Source organism: Muscardinus avellanarius (assembly GCF_963383645.1).
Source record: "Muscardinus avellanarius genome assembly, chromosome: X".
NCBI lineage: Eukaryota > Metazoa > Chordata > Mammalia > Rodentia > Gliridae > Muscardinus > Muscardinus avellanarius.
This window is the reverse complement of record NC_137792.1, coordinates 66,516,798-66,541,345: the sequence shown is the minus strand read 5'-3', so window position 1 is coordinate 66,541,345 and position 24,548 is coordinate 66,516,798. Positions and strand designations below refer to the sequence as shown.

Genomic DNA, 24,548 nt, shown 5'->3' with positions numbered 1-24,548 from the left:
GTAAGGAGGCAGGGGGATGAGATTAGGAAATAGCATAGATAGAACTGAATACTAATGTTATTTTTGTTTTCATTTTTTGGTGGTACTGGGGATGGAGCCCTTCTACCTCTGAGCTACACTCCCAGACCTATTTTATATGTTATTTGGAAACAGGGTCTCTTAAGCCAGCAATACTGGCTTCGAACCTGGGCGATTCTCCTGTCTCCGCCTCCCAAGCACTGGGATTACAAGCGTGTACCACCACGCCCAGCGAATACTAATGTTTTAATTCTCAAATTGTGTAGCAAGTATACAGGCATTTATTTATTATTATGCAATATTTTGGATCTAGTCTATATGCACTGAATATTACTTTTTGAAAACTTAGCTTTTAAAACTGGAAGTAATTTTCAAGGCTACACTGCTGGTTAGTGGAAGCACCATACCAAAATGTCTAGTACTCTACCTCAAAAAAACCTTCATATTAGGAACTAAACAAATATTAATAAATACAACATGAATTTTATAATTACTTAAAATTATTAATTCTAAACATAGATTCTATAAATCCATTAGAGTAGATTTATAAGCATTCTGACTTGATTATATTTGATATTATTTTGATTATACTGCCTTCATTAGTATCTATGATAAGCAATACATCTAAATTTATACAAGAATATTTTAATTGAACTGCTTTATAATTCAAAACAGAGGAGTTAACATAGGTATTCTACTGGCATTTTTCATCAAGGTCTAAGGTCAAACTTAACAAATGATAATAACTTCTTAAATAGATTTTATTTACAGAATCCATTTCATGAAATGGCCCCTCTGAGCGGGTGTGAGGATCACAGGTTCATGGCCAGCTTTAGCTACTCAGTGAGGCCCTCCACAACTTAATGACACCTGTTTCCAAATAAGGAATAAAAAATGTCTGGGGAAGTAGCTCAGAGGTAGAATGTCCCTAGGCTCTATCCCTAGTACCACAAAAAAGAGAAAGAAATGGCTCCTCTGCTATGACTGTCATGCTTTGGTTGAATCACTGATTATAATAAGCGTGGCATCCAATTCAGCTGCACCAAATTACTATTGGTTCTCAAGTACATACATATGAATCATCTACCTACCGCCCCCCCACTGTCTCCTAGCAGCTGTCACTCAGCCAATCAAAGTGCTGCCTCTGTAGCACAATTCTGTCACTGTGTTTATGAGAGAAGATGAGTAAAGATGTCTTTGGAAATAATAACTGGTAGCCACTGACAAAAGCAACAGTCTTGAATCCCAGAATGCCCACCCGTAATATCCCACCATCAAAAAACTGTCTATCCCATTTGTGCCGTTAGCTAAGCAGGTAATATAATCAGGGTTGAGTTTAATTATAGAGCATAGTATTAACATAGACACAGGTCTACATTTGATCCCCAATAATTCAGGCCAGTATAAAACTAAAAATATAGCTACTATTAAAAGCTCACTACCAGGTGTAGTAGTGCACACCTTGTAAATACCAGCAACTTGAGAGGCTGAGTCTGAAAGATCACCAGTTCAAGGCCAGACCAGGCAACTCAGTGAGAACTTGTCTCAAAAAAACAAATTAATTAAAAGTCCTGGGGAGACAGTTCAGCGGTGGAGTGCCTCTGGGTTCAATCCCTAGTACTTAAAAAACAAAAAACAACCCATGAATAGCACTACCAACAATTTTATCAGTTCCCAGCCAAATTGTAGAAATTCTGTTCTGATCAAAAGGAAAACTGAAATTTGGGGAAGAGTATGACTAAATGAGCAATCATGAGTTGGAAAACTGAAGGGTAAATAAATGAACAACCATTCAGAAAAGCAAAAAAAAAAATCCACCCTTAACTGTGAAGTCTAAATATATAATGTTGAAATAACTTAGATACAGATTATCCAGGAATCCTTGTAATTCACAGATGTAAAATTTGAGGGTGTAATTAAAAGTCAAGCCTAAGGCAGGTGTGGTGGCGCACACTTGTAATCCCAGCACTTGGGGGAATGAGACAGGAGGATTGCTGCTTACAGACAGCCTCAACTACTTAGTGAGGCCCTTTGCAAATTAGTGAGATCCTGTTTCAAAATAAAGATAAAAAAATAGGGTTGGAGGTGTAGCTCTGAGGTAGAATGGCACTGGGCTCAATCTCCAGTACTGAAAAAAATAAAAAAAGCTGAACCAAGAATTCCATATTTTGGCATTCCATATTTGTTAATTCCATTCACTAGATAATCTTGGGTAAGCCACTTACATTTTCTCTGTCCATTTCTTTAGATGTAGTGAATAGGCTGGGCTACTAAATAATCTCTAAGATCTTTTACCAGTTACAGGACTCTGAGTCTTATAGACTATTTAGGAACCCAAGTCCTTCATTTTACAGATGGATAGGTTAGCAAAACACAGTTGTTTCTGGTAAGGTTTTTCATTACTGGTCTATAGACACTTTATATTTACTGATGCACTTTCATATGATTCTAGAACATCAGTGTGATAGTTAATTTTGTGTCAGCTTGACTAGGCCACAGAATACCCAGATATTTGACAAAGTATCATTCTGTCTATGAGAGTGTTTCTGGATGAGATTAACTTCTGAATCAACATACTGAGCAATGGAAATAACCTTCCCTGATATAGGTGGGCTTTATCTAAGCAATTGAAGGTCTAAACAAACCTGAATAGAGTAAGGAAAAACTGTCTAATGGCCTTCAAGATGGAATACTGGTTTCTTGTGCCTTTAGAATTGAACTGATGGTGGTGGTGCATGTTTGTAATCCCAGTACTTGGGAGGCTGAGACAGGATCGTGGGTCTGTGGACAACCTCAGCACTTATTGAGAACTTGTTTCAAGATAAAAAATACAATACAGCTGCAGGTGTAGTTCAGAAGCTGGAAACCCTAGGCTCAATCCCCAGTGGAGAGAATATGAATGCATGAATATGAATAAGACTAGAACTTACACCATTGGCAATCCTGGGCTCCACTCTGTCAAATGCACATCTTGGGTCCTATCAACCTACCTAATTCAATGAACCACTTCCTTACATATCTCTCTCTCTCTCAAGATATATATATGTGTATCTCTCTCCATATATATATATATATATATATATATATGTTTGTGTGCATATATATATATATATACATATACACACATACATACATACATATATACACATCATCTTGGCTCTATTTTTCTGGAGAATCCTAACTAATACGATGAGTAAACGCAAATAGTAAATTAATGCTTGTTAAGTGCATAAAATATTTCCTGGAAATCACCAGTTTTGCTCGTTACAGTATTAGTAAGAAGGAAAAGAAAAATAACTACAACCAAAACAATTTCATAAACTTACAACATATCAATGAAAATGTAGAATTAACAATTCAAGACTCTGAATTATTATTTCTGCTCACAGACATCTTAACAAAATATAAATGATTATAGTTAAGGTAAAATGAAAAAAATAACATTAAAAAGAGAAATTATTTTGTTTGGGGGCTGGGGTTGTAGCTCAGTGGTACAGCACTTGACTAGGATATACCTGCAAGGCCCTATGTTTAATTCCCAGTACTGCAAAAAGCAAGTCAGATATGATGAGGATGCATTTAACCACATCTACTTGGGAGACTAAGGCAGGAGGATCAAAAATTTAAGGTCAACCTAGAAAACTTAATGATACCCTTTCTCAAAGTTTAAAAAGAGATGAGGATGTAGTTATTGGTACTGCAAAAACAAAACAACATATTTCCAATTTTGATCCATGTAAAATAAGATTATATTCTTTTTTATAAGAGCACTTAAATGAGACACCATGCCTTGCAGATCCAAAACAATTTTTTAAAAGATGAGGTCTTGCACTTCTAGATTTCAAAATATATCACAAACTATGTAACTGAGGCCATGTGATACTGGCATAATGATATCCTGGCTATCCAGGCATAGTGGTACATGCTTGTAATCCAAGTACTTGGGAGTCTGAGACAGGAAGACTGCTGGTTCACAGGCAGCCTCAGCAATTTATTGAGGCCCTCTATAATTTAGGGAGGTCATTTCAAAGTAAAGAATAAGAGCTGGGTGTGGTGGCGCACACTTGTAATTCTAGCATTTGGGAGACTGAGACAGGAAAATTTCAGTTTGAGCACAGCCTCAGCTACTTAATGAGACCCTTTGCAACTCAATGAGACCCCTGTTTGCAAAATAAAGAATAAAAGCCAGGCGTGGTGGTGCAGCACACTTGTAATCCCCGTGCTTGGGGGGCTGAGACAGGAGGATCGCACAGGTTCGAAGATAGCCTCAGCTACTTAGTGAAGCTTTCAGCAACTTAGTGAGACCCTGTTTCCAAATAAAATATTAAAAAGGTCTGGGAGTATACTCCGAAGGTAGAAAACCCCTGGGTTCTACCCCCAGTACCACAAAAATAAAATTAAATAAATAAAGAAAGAATAAGTTCAAGTTCGTGGACAGCCTCAGCTACTACTTAGTGAGACCATGTAGTAAGACCCTGTTTCAAAATAAAGAATGAAAGATAGGGCTGGGGGTGTCGCTCAGAGGTAGAATGCCCCTGAGTTCCATCCCCAGTACCTCAAAAAAAAAAAAAAAGAATAAAACAGAGACAGAATGCCCCTGAATTCCATCCCCAGTAGGAAAAAAAAAATGTTAAAAAAAATGTCAAAGTAAAAAATAAAAGTAGGTCTCAGAGTATAGCTTAGAGGTTGAATGTCCCTGGGTTTAATTCCAATACCAAAAAAAAAGTGTTAAAGTAAAAATAGACAAATGGGATTATATCAAACTTTACTACTTCTGTTCATCAAAAGAAACAATCAACAAATTAAAAAGGAAGTCTAAAAATTCTGAGAAAAAAATTGCAAATCATATATCTTGTACCTGTATTTGGAATGGTTTAGAAATATTTGAGAAAGCTCTGATTATTAATATATATATTTCAAAAATAATTGTGTCAAAATGGCAGACCTGTGGAAAGGAAGATTTGGTCTTGGTTTCGGTCAGGAAGCAAACAGCTATCGAAACTTAGATTGACTTAGCTAAAAGTAATTAGTAAGTCCATAGAAGAGGGGAGCTAGGACTTCCTCTTTCTAAAGACAGATCTACATAATAATCTAGGTAGGATGGGAGGAGGGGTCGGTGAAGGGAGACACCTTGCCAGGGGGAGGAACTTTACAGGGACATTTACTATGTAAACAAGAGGGAGGTCATGGGTATAAAAGGTCTGGTCCACATGTTGTATCTTGGGTGGTGGGGCATTCACTCGAACCCCCCTCCCATGCCAGAATGGCATGGGGCTGTAACTATTTTCTGTATTTCTATCTTTTTAATAAACTTCTTTAAATCTTCAGCAAGAGCCCAGACTAATGTGTATTTATCCTTAGCTCAGGACAAGAACCCACGGTTTTTCTGTTTTACTGATTTGGGGGGTTTTTTGTGTCTTTTGAGGGAAATTGTGTCTGGGACCCTAACAGGGGTCACCGGGGAAAGTTTCCCCAAACCGTAACATATTCTCAAAACTGTAACATATCTGATGAGGGGTTATTATCCAGAATATATTTTTAAAAGCCTATAACTAAGCCACAATAACAACAGAAACAAAGAACGCCCTTCAAAACAATGGCAGAAAAAAGGACCAGAGGAGACACTTCTCAAAAGATAATATATTCCAGGTGGTGGCACACACTGGTAATTGCAGTATTTGGGAGGCTGAGACAGAAGGATCACGGGCTAAAGGACAGGCTCAGCAACGAGACACTCCAAACGTAGTGAGACCCTGTTTTAAAATAAAAAAAAATAAAAACAGGGCTGGGGGTGTAGCTCAGAGGTAGACTGGATGTTTCTGATTTTAATCCTCAGTACCACAAAAAAAGATGAAAAAGATGATAAACAAATGGCCAAGAACTGGAAATGATATCCAACATCACTTCGCCACAGACATACAAATCAAAACTACATTTATCACCTCATACCCATTGATATAGATACCATCAAGAATAATGGTACTAACCTGTAATCCCAGCCAACTAGGAGGCTAAATAACAACAACTATGACTTCAAGGCCAGGCTGGGCAATTCAGTGAAACTCAAACAAATTTTAAAAAGAAGGCTGGCGTTGCTCAATAGTAGAGCAACCCTGGGCTCAAGCCACAGTACAACACACATACACACACAAAAAAGCCAAGTGTTGCTGAGGATGTGGAAGAACAGGAACACTTGGGGAGGAATGTAAAATGGTATAGGTAATGTGAAAAACAGTATAGAGGTTCTTCTAAAAATTAAAGAGAAATACTATATGACCCAACAGTCACACTTCTGGGAATATATACACAAGAACGAAAAGTAAGATCTTGAAGAAATTATCTGTGCACCCATGTCCACAGAGGCATTACTGACAATCTACAAGTAGTAGAAATAACCGAAATGTCCACCCAAAGATGAATAAACAAAGATTTGGTGTACACAAACAGATTAATATTCCACCTTAAAAAGAAAACAAATCAGCAAGACATGGTGGTGCATGCCTGTTATCCTAGTACTTGGGAGGCTGAGACAGGAGTATCCCAGGTTTAAGGTCAACCTCTGCAATTTAGCGACTCTGAGCAACCTAGTGAGACCCTGTTTATAAATAAATAAATAAAAAGGCAGGGGGTATTAATTGGAGGTAGAACACCTCTGGGTTCAATCTCTAGCACCAAAAAAGGAAGGAAATTTTATCATATGCTACAACATGGATGAACCCGAGTAAAATTATACCAAGTGAAATAAACCAGTCAAAGGACAAATGCTGCATGATTTCACTTACATTTGATATTGAAATAGTCAAACTCATAAAAAAGAAAGGAAGCCGGGCATGGTAGTGCATGCTTGTAATCCCAGCATTCAGGAAGTTGAGACTGGAGGATCGCCGTTCCCAGACAGCCTCAGCTACTTAGTGAGGCCCTCTGCAACTCAGTGACACCCAGTTTCAAAATAAAGAATAAAAAATAGGGAAGGGGCTGTAGCTCAGAGGTCGAATGCCCCTGGGTTCCATCCCCAGTACCGCTAAATAAATAAATAAATAAATAAATAAATAAATAAATAAATAAATGCAAGCAAGCAAATAGTGTATGTGAGGGATAAGAGGAAGGGCAAATGGTAGAGCTGCTTCATGGGTATAGAATTTCAGTTTTATAAGATAAAGAAGCTCTAGAGATCTGTTTCTACACAATGTAAATATACTTGACACTGCTCAACTTTACATTTTTTTTTTTTTGCGAGTCTGGGGATGGAACCCAGGGGCATTCAACCTCCAAGATATACCCCCTGCCCTATTTTTTATTCTTTATTTTGAAACCAGGACTCACTGAGTTGCAGAGGGCCTCACTAAGTAGCTGAGGCTGTCCGTGAACCGCAATCCTCTGGTCTCAGCCTCCCAAATGCTGGGATTACAAGCGTGGGCCACCAAGCCTGGCTCTTAACTTTACATTTATAAAAGATATATAGCCTTTTTAAAAAATACATATATACAGCCGGGCATGGTGGCATACCCTTGAAGCCAGCCTCGCTGGTTTAAGAGACCCTGTTTCCAAATAAAAATATTAAATAAGTCTGGGAGTGTAGCCCAGAGGTAGAAGGGTTTCCAGGAATCCCAGTACCACCAAAAATAAAAATAAATAAATAAATAAATAAGCTATATAGACTAGATAGGGCCTATATTACTAGCTACTCAGGAAGCAGTGGTTAGAGGATCACCTAAGCCCAGGATTTTGATGCCAGTACGGGCAACACAGCAAGACTCAATAAAAGAAGATAAATTTTATGTTGCACAGTTTTTTTGGGTTTTTTTTGCCACAATTAAAAGCATTTAATAAGGCCAGGCATGGTGGCACATGCTTGTAATCCCCACGCTTAAGAGGCGGAGACAGTAGGATCACACAGGTTCGAAGCCAGCAGTGCTAGCATAAGAGACCCTGTTTCCAAAATTAAAATGGGTCTGGGAGTGTAGCCTGGAGGTAGAAGGGCTTCCAGGAACCCCAGTACCACACACACAAAAAAAGCATTTAATAGCCGGGCGCGGTGGCACTCACTTGTAATCCCAGCATTTGGGAGGCTAAAATAGGGTCGCGGTTCCTGGCAAGCCTAAACTACTTATGTAGCTTGGAGGTCGAATGCCCCTGGGTTCCATCCCCAGACCCGCAAAAAAAAAAAAAAAAAAAAAAAAAAGTATGTAATAAATGAAGATGAGCTATGGAAAACAGTTTAAACAGTCCCTTAATATATTAAAACAAAATTAGAATATGACTCAGCAATTCCACTCATATACTCATGGAAATTGAAAACATATATTCTCCTAAAAATGTGTACAAGCAGAGTGTGGTGGTAGACACCTGTTTGCCTCTGGGTTCAATCCTCAGTACTATAAAGAAAAAAAGGGGTGGGTTGTGTAGCTCAGAGGTAGAATGTCCCTGGTCAATCTCTGGTACCCAAAAGATATATACAAAAATATTCAAAGCAGAAGTAGTAGTAGTAGTAGTAGTAGTAGTAGTAGTAGTAGTAGTAGTATCATCATCATTACTGGGGATTTAACCCATGGGTGTTCTACCTGCCTGAGCATTCTACCTCTGCTATATCTCCAGCCCTTTATTTTTTGGTTTGAAACAGGGTCTCACTAGGTTACTGAGAGTCTTGCTAAATTGATTGCTGAGGCTGGCTTTGAACCTATGATTTTCCTGTCTCAGTCTTCCAAGTACTGGAATTACAGGCATTTGCTATCATGCCTGGTTAGCATTATTCTTTGAGTGTGTATGTGGTACTAGGGATTGAACCTAGGAATATCCTACCTCCCAGCTACTTCTCCACTGCTTTTTTTTTTATTTTTGTTTTGAAACAGGGTCTCGCTACATTGCTGAGGCTATCCTTAAATCTGCAATCCTCCTATCTCAAGTCTCCCAAATACTGGGATTATAGGTGTGCAACACTACAGCCAGCTAGCTTCTTTCTTTCTTTTCTTTTCTTTTCTTTTTTTTTTTTTTTCTTTTTTGGTGGTACTGAGGTTCCTGGAAACCCTCCTGCCTCTGGGATACATGGGATACACTCCCAGACCTATTTTATACTTCTTATTTAGAAACAGAGTCCCTTAAGTCAGCATGGCTGGCTTCACACCTGCGCAATCCTCCTGTCTCCGCAGGGATCACAAGAGTGCGCCACCACGCCCGGCAGCATTATTCTTAATATTCAAAAAGTACAAACAACCTAAATGTCTATTAGCTGTTGAACAGATAAGCAAAATGTGGTATATCCATATAACAGAATATTATTCAGCCATAAAATGAAGTATTAATATAAGCTACTACAAAAATCAACCTTGAAAATATGCTAAATGAAAGCAATCACAAAGGAACACATATTATATGGTTTCATTTATGTAAAAGGCCCAGAAAAGGCAATTCTGGAGATAAAAATGTAGAATGGTGGTTGGAAGGCTGGGGTGGGGGACAATGGCTGATAAGTAGAGGGTTTCTTTTTGAGACTGTGGAAATAAGCTAGAATTATATAACTGTGATGGTACATAACAGTGAATACTAAAAACCACATAACTGGACACTTAAAATTGGTGAATTTTGTTTGTGAATTACATCTCAATGTTACAAAGCAAAAACATGAAAGAGCAATACCAGCAAGGTCTTTGTCTGAAACTCAGTACAAAGTCACTATAGGTCTTAGGTATTCATTTGTAAAAGATCCTTCTGGTGCTTGTGCAGGATAGACTGGAAAGCACAGGTATGGATGAAATTATCTATTGCAATGGTCCAGGTGATAGCAGTAACTTGGATTTGGATGAGTATAGGGCTGGGTAACTGAGAGAAATGGTAGGAAGAAGGAAATTCTCCACTGCACACAATGTATATTCACAAACATATCAAAGTCAATCACTAAGCCAAACATGAGAAGGGGGACAGGGGAGGGAATAGAGTAGAAATTAGAGAAGGGTTAAGTGAGTGATATATGCACTTATGCTTCTATTATCTTGTATCCCATTAGGATGTATAACTACAATGTACCAATAAAAAATAAAAAGGGCTGGGTGTGGTGGCTCACACTTGTAATCCCAGTGTTTGGGAGGCTGAGACAGGAGGATCACACAGGTTCAAAGCCAGCCTCAGCTACTTAGTGAGGCTCTCAGCAACTTAGTGAGACCCTGTTTCCAAATAAAGTATAAAACAGGTCTGGGAGTATAGCCCGGAGGTAGAAAAGTCCCTGGGTTCCACCCCCAATACCAAAAATAGAAATTAAAATTAAAATTAAAAAATAAAAAAGGAAGTGAACAGATTTGAGAACACTTTCAGATAAGAAACTATTAGATTTGCTGAGAGAAGGATAAAAGGAAAAGAGGGTAGTAAGCATGATGGCTAGGTTTTGGGTTGCAACTAGTAGGTAGGGGATGGTGCCATTCATTTAAAAGGGAAGACTAGAAGAACACATATGAAAGAGAAGGGACATGGATGACTTGAACTAGGGGGGCAGCATTAATAATTAAGTGGCACTGACTAGGCATGAGGATGCACTGGTTATGAGAAAATGAGGTACAATTCATGTTCTTAAAAGTCAGAATAATGTTGTCAGGTCTGAATACCTATTAGGAGTCACATTATCCAGTGGCCTTAAAGTAGAAGTGTTACAGTAAAGAATGTGCTCGAGAACAAAGGCCTAATCACTAAATTTTAAAATAAATGAATGACAGTACTCAAGATAAACTACCATCCTGTGCCTGTGTATAAAGCTCCTGGAAGTGTGTACCCATCATTTAAACAGGGCAATTAAATAACAAGTCATACTAATTAATGAATCAGTGTCATGAAATAAACCCTTTATGTTTATTTTATCCCAGTACCCCACTTACTGTTCCAAATAAGAAGATGGAGAAGACTGGAATCACAGGTTTCAGAAAAGAGCTTTTATGGCAAGATCTGTATAGCTATCTTTATGAAGACTTACCTGATATCTATTTTTAGTGCCCCGTTTTCTAAATTCTCAGTTTTCCTATAGCAAATATAAAGCACTGGAGAGCAAGGTTGCAGTCTTTCTACTGTTCTGGACTATATGCTTCTGTCCCCCCCAAAATAATGCATATGCTGAAACCCTAACCTCCAATGTAACATTGAAGACAGAGTCTTTGGAAAGTAACTAGGTAATGTGGGCAAGGCCCTAGTTAATGTGACTAGTGACCTTAAAAAAAAAAGACGTCCGAGAATGGCTCACCTCTTTCTGCCATGTGAGGATAGAAGTCTGCCATCTGCAATCCATAAGAGGGCCCTCACCAAAACCTGACCATGCTAACATACTGATCTCAGATTTCTAGCCTTGACAATTGTGAGAAATAAATTTCTGTTGTTTATAACCCACCAACTCCATGGTACCACAGGCCAAATTGATTTGGAGTTTGAATCCATGCACTCTAAAACTGACTGGTTCCCCCATTCAATGTGCCATAAAGAATAACCCTATACTGTTCCTCAGAAAATTGCCTCTTTTTGTAATAAAGTTCTCTTCTCTCAAATCCTACCATCTCCAGTTATTTGGGTCCCCAAAGATGCAGTTCACATGTTCCCTCTTCTATAAAGCTCTCCTAAACCACTGCAGCCATAGTACATGTCAGTACCTCCTTCCAAATGCCTACTGCACTTATTGTGTGTCAGTGTTCCTTAAAAAATGGCACTAATGGACGACTAGCCTTGTGTGGGGATTGGTCCCATTGAGTCGGTGAGGGACCCCCATACAAATAGCAGCCTTTAAGACTAAGGGAGTAAAGCCAAGCAGCACAGTGGCATACACCTTTACTTCCAATATTTGGGAAGCTAAGAGAGGAATAACACAAGTTTGAGACTAGCCTCAGCAACTTAGTCTGGCACTGTTTCAAAATAAAAAAATAAAAAGGGCTGGGGATGTAGCTCAGTGCTACATTGCCCCTGGGTTCAATACCCAGTACCACACACAAAAAAAGAAAAGATTAAGGGGGTAAAAACTCTGAAGCGGGGATGAGACAGTCAAGGACTACCACAGGAACAAAGGGCAGCTGTACTTTTTGGCCCTAACTCATAGGTTGTTTAGCTATTAAGAGCAAATATGCCTTTATCAAACCCTCATTCACCAATTTCCAAACAGTCTAACCAGCCTCAGAAACCAGGTGCATCATAAAGCAAAGACACACTTAACATGATTCAGTGACAAACAGCATAAAGGATAAAACTATTGAGGAGTCAATGAAACGGCACATTCCTAGAAACCTTAACTTGTAATTTGTATGATTTGTGTTTTCTTCTACTGCACATCTATGTGATCTCTTAACAACTGCAGCAACTAGTTCTTATAACAAGGCAAAGATGATTATATGTAACATTTGGCTCAAGGCTGACTAACTCACCTTGCCTTCCTCAGTTCAAGTTCTTTCCCTCACGGGTAAAGAATAAACCATCTTCTGAGGAGTCCTTAAAGCTAACCAACATTCCTAAACCCTAGTCCCTCTTGCTCTCACAAAAATAAAACTAGCTCTGCTCTTCATCCTGAAAGCAAGCTTGACATCCTTGGTCAATGCTATCTATCCTTTCTGAGCACAAAATCCCAATCCAGAGTCTGGTTCCAGTAAGTCGTGGTGGTACACACTTGTAATCCCAGCATTTGGGAGGCTGAGACCAGAGAATGGCGGTTCACAGACAGCCTCAGCTACTTAGTAAGGCCCTCTGCAATTCAGAGATACCTGGTTTCAAAATAAAGAATAAAAAATAGAGCTGGGGGTGTAGCTCGGAGGTAGAATGCCCCTGGGTCCCATCCCCAGTACTAAAAAAAAAAAAAAAGAGTCTGGTTCCTGGCACAGTTGTTCCTCTGATTTTTCTGATAGGGAACACAATAGCCACCCAGTGTTTAGCATCATTGTGTTTATGTCTGTTGTTTTTTCTCCCACACTGCAAGAATAGGACTGGACCTTATACTCCTCTAGAGCACTTCATAGGGTCTATGTATTCAAAGAAAGTTTATGTGTCACATGAGTGTTTTCAGTAAAGAAGCCTATGTCAGACATGGTGGTATATACTTATGGTCCTTGCTACAAGGGGGGGGGGATTTCTTGAGGCCATTTTGAAGTCAGCCTGGGTAACAAAGTAAGTAATACACTGTCTCCTAAAAAAAAAAAGAAACCAAAAAGTAAATTATACACTACAGATACCTTAATCCATATTACTGCAAATTACATTCATTGTGAAACTTAAAGGACGTTCCCCCTGCTTACACAACAGATGTAGTTTACATAATCTGCTCTAACCAGATGTTACTTTTTTGTGACAGTTCCCTCATGGTTTCTGCTCCCTGTAGATCTGTAGGATTATTGCATCTCACATTATGGTTACCATATTTATTCCTTGCCTAAATCATGAAGGAATTATTAATTTTCCTTCATAACAGTAAAAAAAATCAAAACTTAAGAATAACCAGAGAGGTATTCCTGGAGTTTTCCATGAATATAAAACTCAAAAAACAACCCTAGAATAAAGCACTATTTGTAAATATTGGCATAAACTTCATTTATTAGCCAAGATATTCTTTCTTTTGTATATTTTCCTATAGAGAATTCCTTAAAAAATACTCTTCAGTATGCCAGCTATGTGGAATTATGTTACCCAAAAGGCTGTTTACATCAGCTGCCTATAACCCAAGAATTAGCCAAATATAAAATGAGATGAGGGTAATAATAAAATGAATGTTAGGAATATATGAAAAAATGAATAGAACAAGGAGGGGTAGGAGCAGGACAAAAGCCCAAAAACCAGGAAAAATGAAAATCCGTGAACTTGGTGATACTCCAGAGAGGAAACCAGCAAGTGTTGACGCTAAACTGGCAGAAACATCAATACTTCCTGGCTCCCCCACTGGGTGCATCAATTTAACACTGGCAGGCTGCTCTTCTGCTGCAAGTGACAAATAGTGAACACTCTCAACAATATGAAAAGAAATGATTCATAAGCAAGAAGCATGACTGTAGGCAGCAATGAAAAGAAAGTGTGATTGCTAGAAGCATCAGACTCAATTCTGCTGACTATCTTAATGATCTTGGGCAAGTCATTTCCTTTTAGTACTAGTATTTATTTTTTGGGGGAGGTGGCTACTGGGGATTCAACCCAGGAGCAATCTACCTCCGAGTTATACCCTCCAGCCCTTTTTATTATTCATTTTGAAACAGGGTGCCACCAGGTTGATCCTCCTGTCTCAAACTCCCAAGTACTGGGAACACAGGAATGCACTACACAAGCATACACAACTCACTGTACCACAGGTACAGTTATCCTTTTTTTTTTTTTTTTGGCGGTAGTACTGGAGATGAATCCAGAAGCATTCTACTTCCCAACTATATCGCCAACCTTATGTTTTATTCTTTATTTTAAAACATGGTCTCAATAAGTTTCAAAAGGCCTCACTAAGTAGCTAAGGCTGGACATGAACCTGCAATCTTCCTGTTTCAGCATCCCAAGTACTGGGATTAAAAGCTTTTGCCACCATGCCCAGCAGAGACTGTTATTCTTAAAAAGCCCTGGGGTATGGTTGGTCACTGGCTGGTCTGGGGACTTGAATTTCAGGAGTATTCCTATCACCCTAACTAATAAGAGTAGTTTACTAGGCTTAATTTGTACAAATTATCATATTGAATATCATCTTTCTTTCTGGGAGTAAAAATGTTTGGTATGTCCTAGGTATGTAGTACCTAAGTGATCAGCACCAATAAAAACCCTGGATGTTATGTTGCTAATGAGTTTCCCTGATAGACATTTTACACAAGTTTTCACAACTTGTTAAAGGAATTAGGTACACCCTTCCTGACTACAGCGGGAAAGGATTGTTGGAAGCTTATATATGGTTTCCTTTGGACTTTGTCCCATGTACCTTTTCCCTTTGACTATGCTTTGTAACCTTTCCTGTAATGTCACTAATGAGAATACCAACATGCTAATAACTGTGAGTCCTGTCAATGAATCATTGTACCTGGAGGTGGTTTGGGGAGACAAGACTAATGGTTTTGTTATAATGTTGAATAGCATAGCAAATATTTTCCCAACAAGTAGATATTATTATGCCCATTCTATAGATGTAAAAACCAAAAACAGAGGTGAACAGTGTGCCCAAAAAATAAACTTTCAGTGTTCAGTATATGATTATGGATATTGCCAAATTTTTGTGTGTCTAAGACATACCTGGAATGCTTCTTAAAATGTAGTTTTCTGGAACATTTTATCTGAGACTTGGAATGAATAGGTTTGAGGCCAAGGAATCTGTATGTATAAGGAACCAAGGTGATTCTGTGCAAGTAGTCCAAGGACCATTATTTGGAGAAAGTTTGATGTACATGAAATACACCTACATTGCCCAATTTCTCAAGCTAAGTAGTAAACTACAGACTTGGAGCTTGAATTAAACTTTTTTTTTTAACAAAGTTGAGGCTCACTTCACACTACAGCTGTTTCCAAATCCCTCACACTCTGCAGTTTCTCTAGTTTGCTCTGCCTTCTTGCTATGGGTATCTACCAGTTAATAGTGACTGAGTGCAAACAGAAGAAAGTATGTTAATAGTTCCCAACACCAAATACTAAGTGGTATCCTGAATGCAAATAATATGCACTTATTGTTAAAAGTCAAATGATATAAAGCTCTTGGAGAGTTAACATTACAGCTTTTATTTTCAAAAGAGGTTTGATTTAGCTGGGTGTGGTGTTGCACACCTGTAATCTGAATATTTGGAAAGCTAAGACAGGAGGATCACAGGTTTGAGGACAGCCTCAGCAACATGAGAAGACTTTCAGCAATCTAGTGAAACCATTTCAAAATAAAAAATGGCTGAGGGTGTAGCTTGGAGGTAGAATTCCCCTGGGTTCAATATTCAGGATCGCACACACACACACACACACACACACACACACACACACACTCACATGTTTGATTTGCTGGTGGCAACAGAAAATATAAGCATTATCATCTATACTTAACAAAAGTATATGAATTTGCCTATAATTTTAGAATTTGAAGACAGCCTATTAACTATAGTGTTCTATTAATGTTCAAGAGAGAGGAATGGGTTAAAGATTATCTTACTGGTGAATAGAGAAAACAGCCTCAGTAAACAGCAAACATTTCAGAATCAGTTTTATATGAACAAAAAACATTTTCTGATTTAAGTGGACGTGTAAGTATTGCTTTTTCTCATTTAAAATGGGTATAATGTATTTTGTCCATTGAAAAGGAAAATATTTTCAGTGTTATGCACTTATCTGTAGCCAAGTCTGAAATATAGAATCTTCTTGGTGGCTGCTTAATCAACTGATCATTTTTCACATATTACTGACTCAGCTTGTGCTGTCAGTTCAATTCAAAACAATTCACCAAGTATTTGCTGAATATCTACTGTTTACCTGATGCTGAGCTTGCTGTAAGATCACTATCAAGAACACAGTTATGACTTTTCCAAGAATATCTTGGTGAAGAAGAAAAGAGTAGGAAGGTATTTCTACCTTAATACTTTAAGATAACACATAATAGAGGAGTCTCACAAGCAAATGATGGGATCTGTTTGAACAGAGAAGACCTCACTAGTCCCCTCTCATTCTATTCAATAAATAAGAGGCAAGAAATAAATAGCAGCTTGTACTTCACAAATGCAGGTTACCCTCCCAAGTCTGGATAATCCTGGGCCAACACCACCATAAACCACATCATCTTGATTAATCAAGTAGTCAGCTGAACCAGCAATCCATCCACACACTGCAGTAACTGAGGGACTGTCTGCCAACATGCTGGCATAGGGCATCCCACACCCATATATGCAGTGCTGAAAACTCATATATCATTAAGCTGCAGTAGTGTCAACATATGCTGCAGCCATACTAATATGTTTGTTTTAATGATCACTGCTGATCTACACTTATACCAGTTGAAATCAAACATTAAATGTACACAAATAAATTTGAGACCAGCACACAACTCACTGTAGAAGCCTAGAACCTTCCTCCATCCAACCAAAATAAATCCCCCAATCCCAAAATTCCAAGATATAAGAAGATGAGCTATATGAGACACTACAGATACACAAGAATCTCCAACACCTTGAAGAAAAAAAAATGTGTTTCTTCTTTGTATTTATCCGCTTTGAAAGAACTGTTCAACCATAGTAGACAAGCAGTCATCCTTGGGGATTTTTCTCCATCACTCAACAAACTAGTACTGGGGCTGTGGGTATAGCTCAAAGGTAGAATATCCCTAAGTTCAATCCCCAGTAACACACAGATGCATGTGCGTGCGCGCGCACACACACACATGCATACACACACACACACACACACACACACACACACACGCATACCAGTATTTGAATTCACACAAGGGACTAGTTCTTTGCACATTATGCAGACACAGGAAGGTTAGTTGAGGTTCTTTCAGGTGCTATTGGCCACACTGCTCAGAGGGTGATTCACTAGCTGCTTGGGTGAGAAAATAAGCTCATTTGAACAGCTGCATCAATATGAAAATGGACAGCTCCACCTGACCAAATCTCACCTCTGCTAAAAGTCCATTAGGAACATTGGAAACAACAACTTATGGGCACTTAAAAGTACTCTTTAAAGGTCTGACTTATTAGTACTACTCATAAATAAAAACAACAAATGGGAAAGCCTTACTGAAGATATTTAGAAGATATTCAGAGTTTCAGGTTGCTTAGCCAGTAAAAGGCAGATGAGGAAAAAAGACAAAACCAGTTTCACTTGTGTAAAGACTTACTTGTTTCAAGTAGTGATAGCTCATTCCTAAATAGGATTCCCATGCTTCACAGGGTCAACCTAGTATCTATTTGCAAAAAGCAATTTGCCATGCATACATCATATCAAAAGGTGGCAAATGGAACAAATTCCTTTTGATCTGATATCCAAACAACCAGAAAAATTCCCAATATTCTACAATCTATTTTCAGCAGTAAGATAAATGGCATGTATGTAACATCAATTTACTCATAAACATCAAATTGTGGTATATCACAAATTACATACAATGCAGTCACCATGCCCTATATAACTATAACCATGAATATAATGATAAAGTTCAAGACAGTAATCTTGTCTGTCTTGCCCACCATGTGTCCCCAGGACCTACCACAGTGACCAGCACATGTTAGGTGCTCAGTAAATATTTAAATAATGTTCTGTAAATCTATAAATGACTGAATCATCTACGGATTATGATAGAATAGCTTCAGCATTAGCTTTATTTATTAATTTATTTACTGTGATACTGAGGACTGAACCCAGGAGCAATCTACCTTTGAGCTAGATCTTCAGTCCTGTTTTATTTTGTATTTTGAAGCAGAGTTTCACTAAGTTGCAGAGGGCCTTGTGAAACTGCTAAAGCTGGAATTGAATCTGTGATCCTCCTGTCTCAGCCTCCCAAGTACTGGGATTACATATTTGCTCCACCACCTCCAGTTCAGATGTAATTATTCCAATTATTATTATAAATTAATAAATATATATGCAAAGATCTCAAAAACTGGCTCATACCTGGAATATTGGAATTTTTTTTCAGGTCTAGGGATGGAACCCAGGGGCATTCAACCTCCAAGCTATGCCCCCTGCCCTATTTTTTAATTCTTTATTTTGAAACAGGGTCTAACTTGCGGAAGTCCTCACTATGTAGCTGAGGCTATCCGCGAACCATGATCCTCCAGTCTCAACCTCCTGAATGCTGGGATTACAAGCGTACACCACCATGCCCAGCTGGGAGAGTGGAAATTTTAATAAGTACAAAATCTGCAGTGTAGACCAACAGGCTGGAGATTCAGGAAAGGGTTGTAATTTGAGTTCAAAAGCAGTCAGCTCACAAAATTCCTTCTTTCTTTTTTTTTTGGGGGGGTACTGGGGATGGAACCCAGGGGCACTCTACCACCAACCTACACCCCCAGCGCTATTTTTTCTTCTTAATTTGAAACAGAGTCTCACTGAGTTGCAAAGAGCCTCACTAAGTGGTAGCTGAGGCTGTCCTCAAACCACAATCCTCCTGTCTCGGCCTCCCAAATGCTGGGATTATAAGCGATGTGCCACCATGACTGGCTTCCTTCTTGTTTGGGAGAGGTCAATCTTTGTTCTATTAAGGCTTCAACTCATAGCATGAGGCCTACCCACTTTATGGAGGGCAATCTGCTTTGCTCATTAATTTCACAGTATTCTAATTCTTAAAAACTGGTCTTCAGTATATATCTAATTAACTCAAAGTCCTCATTCTTAAATCATTATGGATAAAGAGGGGTTTACTACAAGTCACTTTAAAGGTTATTATATCAAACATAAATAAAAGCTATTATTTTAACAAATTTTAGTGGTACCAGGATTGAACCTAGAGGCATTTTGCCTTCAAGCTACACCCTTTGCCATATACATACATATATACGTGTGTGTGTGTATGTGTGTTTGTGTGTGTGTTTATAAATAGGGTCTCACTAAGTTGCTGAGGCTATCCTTGAGCCTGTGATCCTTCTGCCTCAGCCACTCAAGTACTGGGATTGCAAATATGCATAACCAGACCCAGCTAACAAATATTTATTAAGCACTTAGTAGGACTGTGCTAGGAGCTAAAGATATACTGTGAACTGTCCCTGCCTCCAGTTGCTTTCAGTACAGACAGCCCTTCTTAATTAGCATTTCTCCTGTAGCTAGGTAGGTAAGAAGTTAATTTATTACATACAATGAAGGCCCTAGGGCATTGGAGCTTAATTTTCTGGCAGTTGGGAAAGATTGGTCTAGGGAGCCATATAAGTTAAAAGGCAATTATAATGCAATATGATAAAAAGGTTGCTTTTAGGTAGGGTCAAGTTCAACTTTTAGATCTACATATAGAGAAACTACCTGGTAAGAGCCAAGATGTACAAACTATTTGTAAGATGTGTAAATGCAAACATACTGTACTATACACAAGCCCTCAAAAGTCTAAACATAACAAAATCATTATCTTCCAAACTCAACAATGTCAGGCCAAGGTTATTAAAGAAATGAAGCAGAAAAAATTAATTGCACTGATAATTTAACAAGGAAACCAAAAGCTTCTTGATCTTGGGGGGAAAAAACAACTACTTGAATTATTTTCTTAACTGACTCCATATAGAGTGGCCCTGTCTTGGACTCAAAATATTAAGTGGCCACCTCCAACATTTGCGAGGCTAAGATAGGAGGATGTTGGTTAACGGACAGCCTCAGCTACTTAGAGAGGCCCGTTGCAACTCAGTGAGACCCTGTTTTAAAATAAAGAAAAGAATAGGGCTGGGGGTGTTGCTTGGAGATAGAATGCCACAGGGCTCCATCCACAGCACCTCAAAAAAAAATTAAGTGGCCACCTATTCATTAATTCTTAGTTTGTACTTAAAGTCTTTGAATTTTCATTCTATATAATGTCTCCTTATAAGACATTCTTGGTGTAATATTATTACTATAAGTTATATGCTTTATGGGAAAAAAGAAGCTTGCGAGCTTCCAGAATCAGATATAAAAATTAAGTCCAGTTTTTTCATGCTCACAATAAGCTTTTATTGTCAATGATATAGAAACTCATACTGGTTAAGTAATCACTCTGTCAAGCTACACTGACAGCATCCACTTGGCCAAGCCCTCTAATCTGCCTTATCAAGATATGTCCCAGGACACAAACCCATAATCCCTGCACTTGGGAGGCTGAGATAGGAGGATCAAAGGTACAAGGCTAGCCTCAGCAAATTAGGTAGACCCTCAGCAACTTAGCAAGATCTTGTTTGAAAAATAAAAATAATATAGGGTTGGGGGTATAAGAAAAAAGAAAAAAATGTCTTGTTTGAATCTTTATCACAAAATAATAAGCAGAAAGGGGAAAATTCTTGTTATTTTAACTGTAAACAAGCCTTTAGGCATATATAAATGCTACTATAATCATTAGAAACTTTCTTAATAGTAAAGTAAGACAGGATAATATAGAAGTCTATGATCCTTAAGTCCCAATTAGCCCAGACTCAGATTAAAAAAAACTTTTAAAGAAAGTAAGTTATACAGACAAAGATACTATTATTTATTATTTATAGAGATGTTGACTGTGAATAGGCAATGGTTTTTTGTACTAGAGACAGCCAAGTTTTAAATCTTTTAAGACACCCCCTATAATACCTAAATCCTACAGCACTATACACCAAATCCACCATTTTTTTCTACTTCAAAATTGTCAAAATGAAAGTTATAATAATCAGAAGGCTCACAATTTTTAATGGCAAAGACATCAAAGCTATGTCTTTATAAACTACAGTTAATCATCATTCTTTTTAGTTTGGAAATGGGAAACCTGGGGAAATAAATGGCATTTTAAAACAACTCAGCAAACACAACTGAACTATAGAAGATGATGTGACTTCTAAGAGATTCTTAATCTCTACACCCGGTTTAAAATGTAAAGAAAGCCCTCTTCTAATACATACTCCTCTAGTTTTCAATGACCAACGACTACAATCAACACTACTGTAATTCAACATTCAAAGCCAATTTCAGACAAGTATAGGCCTATAAAAATAGCACAAGAGATTTTGAAAAGAATTCACTGTCCTAGCTCTAAAATATTAAAACAATCATAAGGACAGCACAGAACTTATACTAACATCTGTCTTTTGTTCAAGTCTCAAAGTCCCACCTAAATCTTTAATTTTAGCCTTCTATTAATTTAAATGGGAGTGTCCCTCAAAGATGTTGGACCAGAAAAAATTCAAGAACAGCATGCGTTTTATTTATCCAAGAGATCTAAAATTTGCCCCTCTCCCACCCAAAAATTTTAAAACCATTTCTCAGAAATGAGGATTTTGATATTCTATTTTGTATTCAGTCCAACAGTATGCAATTTAATTCCTTATCCTAGGACTAATGCTCAGACAGAACCCCTAAAAATCTTCCAGCTTAGTGTACTGGTACAAATGCCCAGGACTTACCATAGTCATGATTATGCAGGAAAATGTGAGCAGTTGAACATTTCAATTGAAACAATGAGGTCAAAACTCCTTTCAGTGTAAGCAAAATTTATTCTCTGCAGAGATCTTGGTTGAGGATGCAAAGTACTAGCCTCAAACCTGCAGGCTGGCTGGCACCTCAACAACTGCTGCAAATTTCTACTGCATGAACTAGCTTCGAGGGCCAACACTGCTTTATTACTAGACTCTGATATAATGCAGATCATTCTCAAAAAAAGGAGCAAAAGAGAAGCAAAGGGGGCTTTTAAACCAATACCTGGGTTGTTCAGCCTCTGTTCAAACCCTTTAAAAATGGGATTTCAGCATCTCAATTTTAAACGAATGAATTTAATATGATCCAGAGCCCAGTTGTTTTCCAACATAACAGTGCCATGTGAAAGAAAATCATCCTTTTCCCAAAATATTACAATTAGCTCTTGTCACCTTTTCCTTTTTGTCACCTGAAACAACACTTCAAGATCACAAGAACCTTTGTGAAATGGAACTATGAAGTACAATGCTCTTTTACAGGCTCAATGTGAGAAAAAATTTTAGTCACTTGCTTCATCAGAGTCCAATAAAAGCCATTCCCTATGAATTTTAAGATCCCTGACATGTACAAACTACTGCTCTGTGCCACAGGTAATAACCTGCTCCAATTTCATACTGCATGTTTCTGAGTGAGGTAAACATTTAGAAAAACATTAGCACAGCATCACTGTGATGAAAATACCGTTAAAAGCAATGTACAATTATTTATTTTCTCCAGGTTCGTTTGAGAAAGTTCCAGTGCAGAAAAATATTAGAGCGAATTCATGAGACCAATGAAAAATACATCAGCAATGCGTTGATTAGGAATGATTGAATGAGAAGAACCAAATCGACAAGTTCTCAAACATCCATAAGGGCGGCGGGGAAATGCTCTGCACTAAACTATTTTGCTTAACTAGAGAAAAACTGAAATTTGCTTATGAACCCTTTCTTCCACGTCGTTGGCAGAAACAAAATCCTATTCCCGCCACCTCTTCTGGAAATTAAGGAAGTTGCTACAAATAGCACAGAAGTAAATAGCCCTACTTTGCTCCATTCTTAACGTGCCTTCAAAAAGTAAACAGGTTACTCAAAAAAGTCAGAAGCCAGAAATCGCTTTCCCCTTTGTCAAATACCCATGGAAACGCAATTCCCTGATCAAGGGATTTGGAAGGAGGGAAACGTGGCCGGAGGAGCCCAGCCTCAGGCTGTCTTCTCCCAAGGGGTCTGTGAATGGGGAGACTGGTCCCCTCCAAGCTTCTGACCGCGGTCCGCAGCGACCCTGCAGCCTCGAGATCCGTATCCCCCTGCCCATCCTGCCCATTTTTAGCTTTGAAATACCCTAGAGTAGAGAGCTTGGCAGGCAGGGGCCCCAAAGTTTTCCCGGCCCCGGGTCAGCAGCCGCCCTAGGAGCCAAGACCCAGGCAGGGCTGACTGAGACTAGCTCTCGCCTCCATCGGCCTCGGCCCCCAGCTCTCCCAGTGACAGGTCTTGGTTTACCTCCATGTGCTCCTGGCAAAGGAGACAAAAGAACCCTTTCTTCCTGATAATAAAACGCCATCTTCGGCTAATTGGCAAACTGAGGGTCCCCTGGGGCCATTTCCCCACGAGTCCCCCACCCTCCAGTCCGAGGGCGGCCCCGCTCCGAGGCAGAGTTCAGGCAGCCCTGACGAGCCAGGTTCAATCGCCCTGGAGGCGAGAGTGGGCTATCCCGACAGTGCAATCACCTCCCTGCCCGGGCCGCTGGGGCAACGCGCTTCAGTAGAAACGCAAAGGGGGCAGGGTGGCGACTCCCGGTACCCCCCTCAGGAAGCTGTAGCGCAGGGAGCCGGCGAAGGGGCTGGCCAGCGCGCGCGGAGCCGCAGCAAGTATACTTACAAAACGATTAAAGCTCCGGCGGAACATCGCGTCGAAGGTTGTCGGGCGCCAAGCTGAGCTCTCCTGGGCCGTCCGGGAAGGCGCCGTCCACCGAACACACTGCGGCGTGGGCCGGCGGCACAAAGCGGACAGCTAGGCGGGCGCCCGGCCACCAGCCCACAGCCTGCCCTCCAAGCCTCGCCGCCGCGCTCCCCGCCCCCGCCGCCCGCGCCCCGCCCCGCTCGCGCGGGCCTCAGTCCCGGCCCGCCCGGCTCGGGGGCGGCGGCCCCTTATCTGGCACCAGCACCGCCGGCCCGCAGCAGCCGGTGGAAGAGTGAGCCCAGCGCGCGGGGGAGGGATGGCGAAGGATCGCTAGGCTCCTCCCGCGTGCTGGGGCGCCCAGATCTCGCCCGCGCCGGGTTTGGAGCCCGCCGGCCGCACTCTGCGGGGCGCGAAGCTCCGGCCCGTAATCCTGCTGGCTCCCGCAGACGCCCGGCTCAGGACACGAGGGGCCCTGTGGAGGCTGCCCGTACCTCGCCTCAGCGCAATACTACTCCTCTCCGTGTCAGGAGCCTCAGGCTCCCTCACCCCGGCCCTAACTCGCCGCACGCGCCGCTTCGCTCACGGCCCTTCTGGGCTTCACGCTCTTGTCTC

General features: G+C 39.8%; 1 protein-coding gene across 1 annotated transcript in view; it reads right to left on the bottom strand.

Annotated features, from left to right (window-relative positions):
• Positions 1–23,942, bottom strand: part of ATP11C (ATPase phospholipid transporting 11C (ATP11C blood group)) — a gene marked incomplete at both ends in the record, with an annotated part of 220,410 nt that extends 196,468 nt beyond the window's left edge. Inside the window, one exon of the mRNA XM_080719070.1 lies at positions 23,916–23,942. Within this exon, the coding sequence (XP_080575196.1) occupies positions 23,916–23,942 (27 nt within the window). The remainder of the gene's footprint in view (positions 1–23,915) is intronic.
• Between the last annotated feature and the right edge of the window lie 606 nt (positions 23,943–24,548).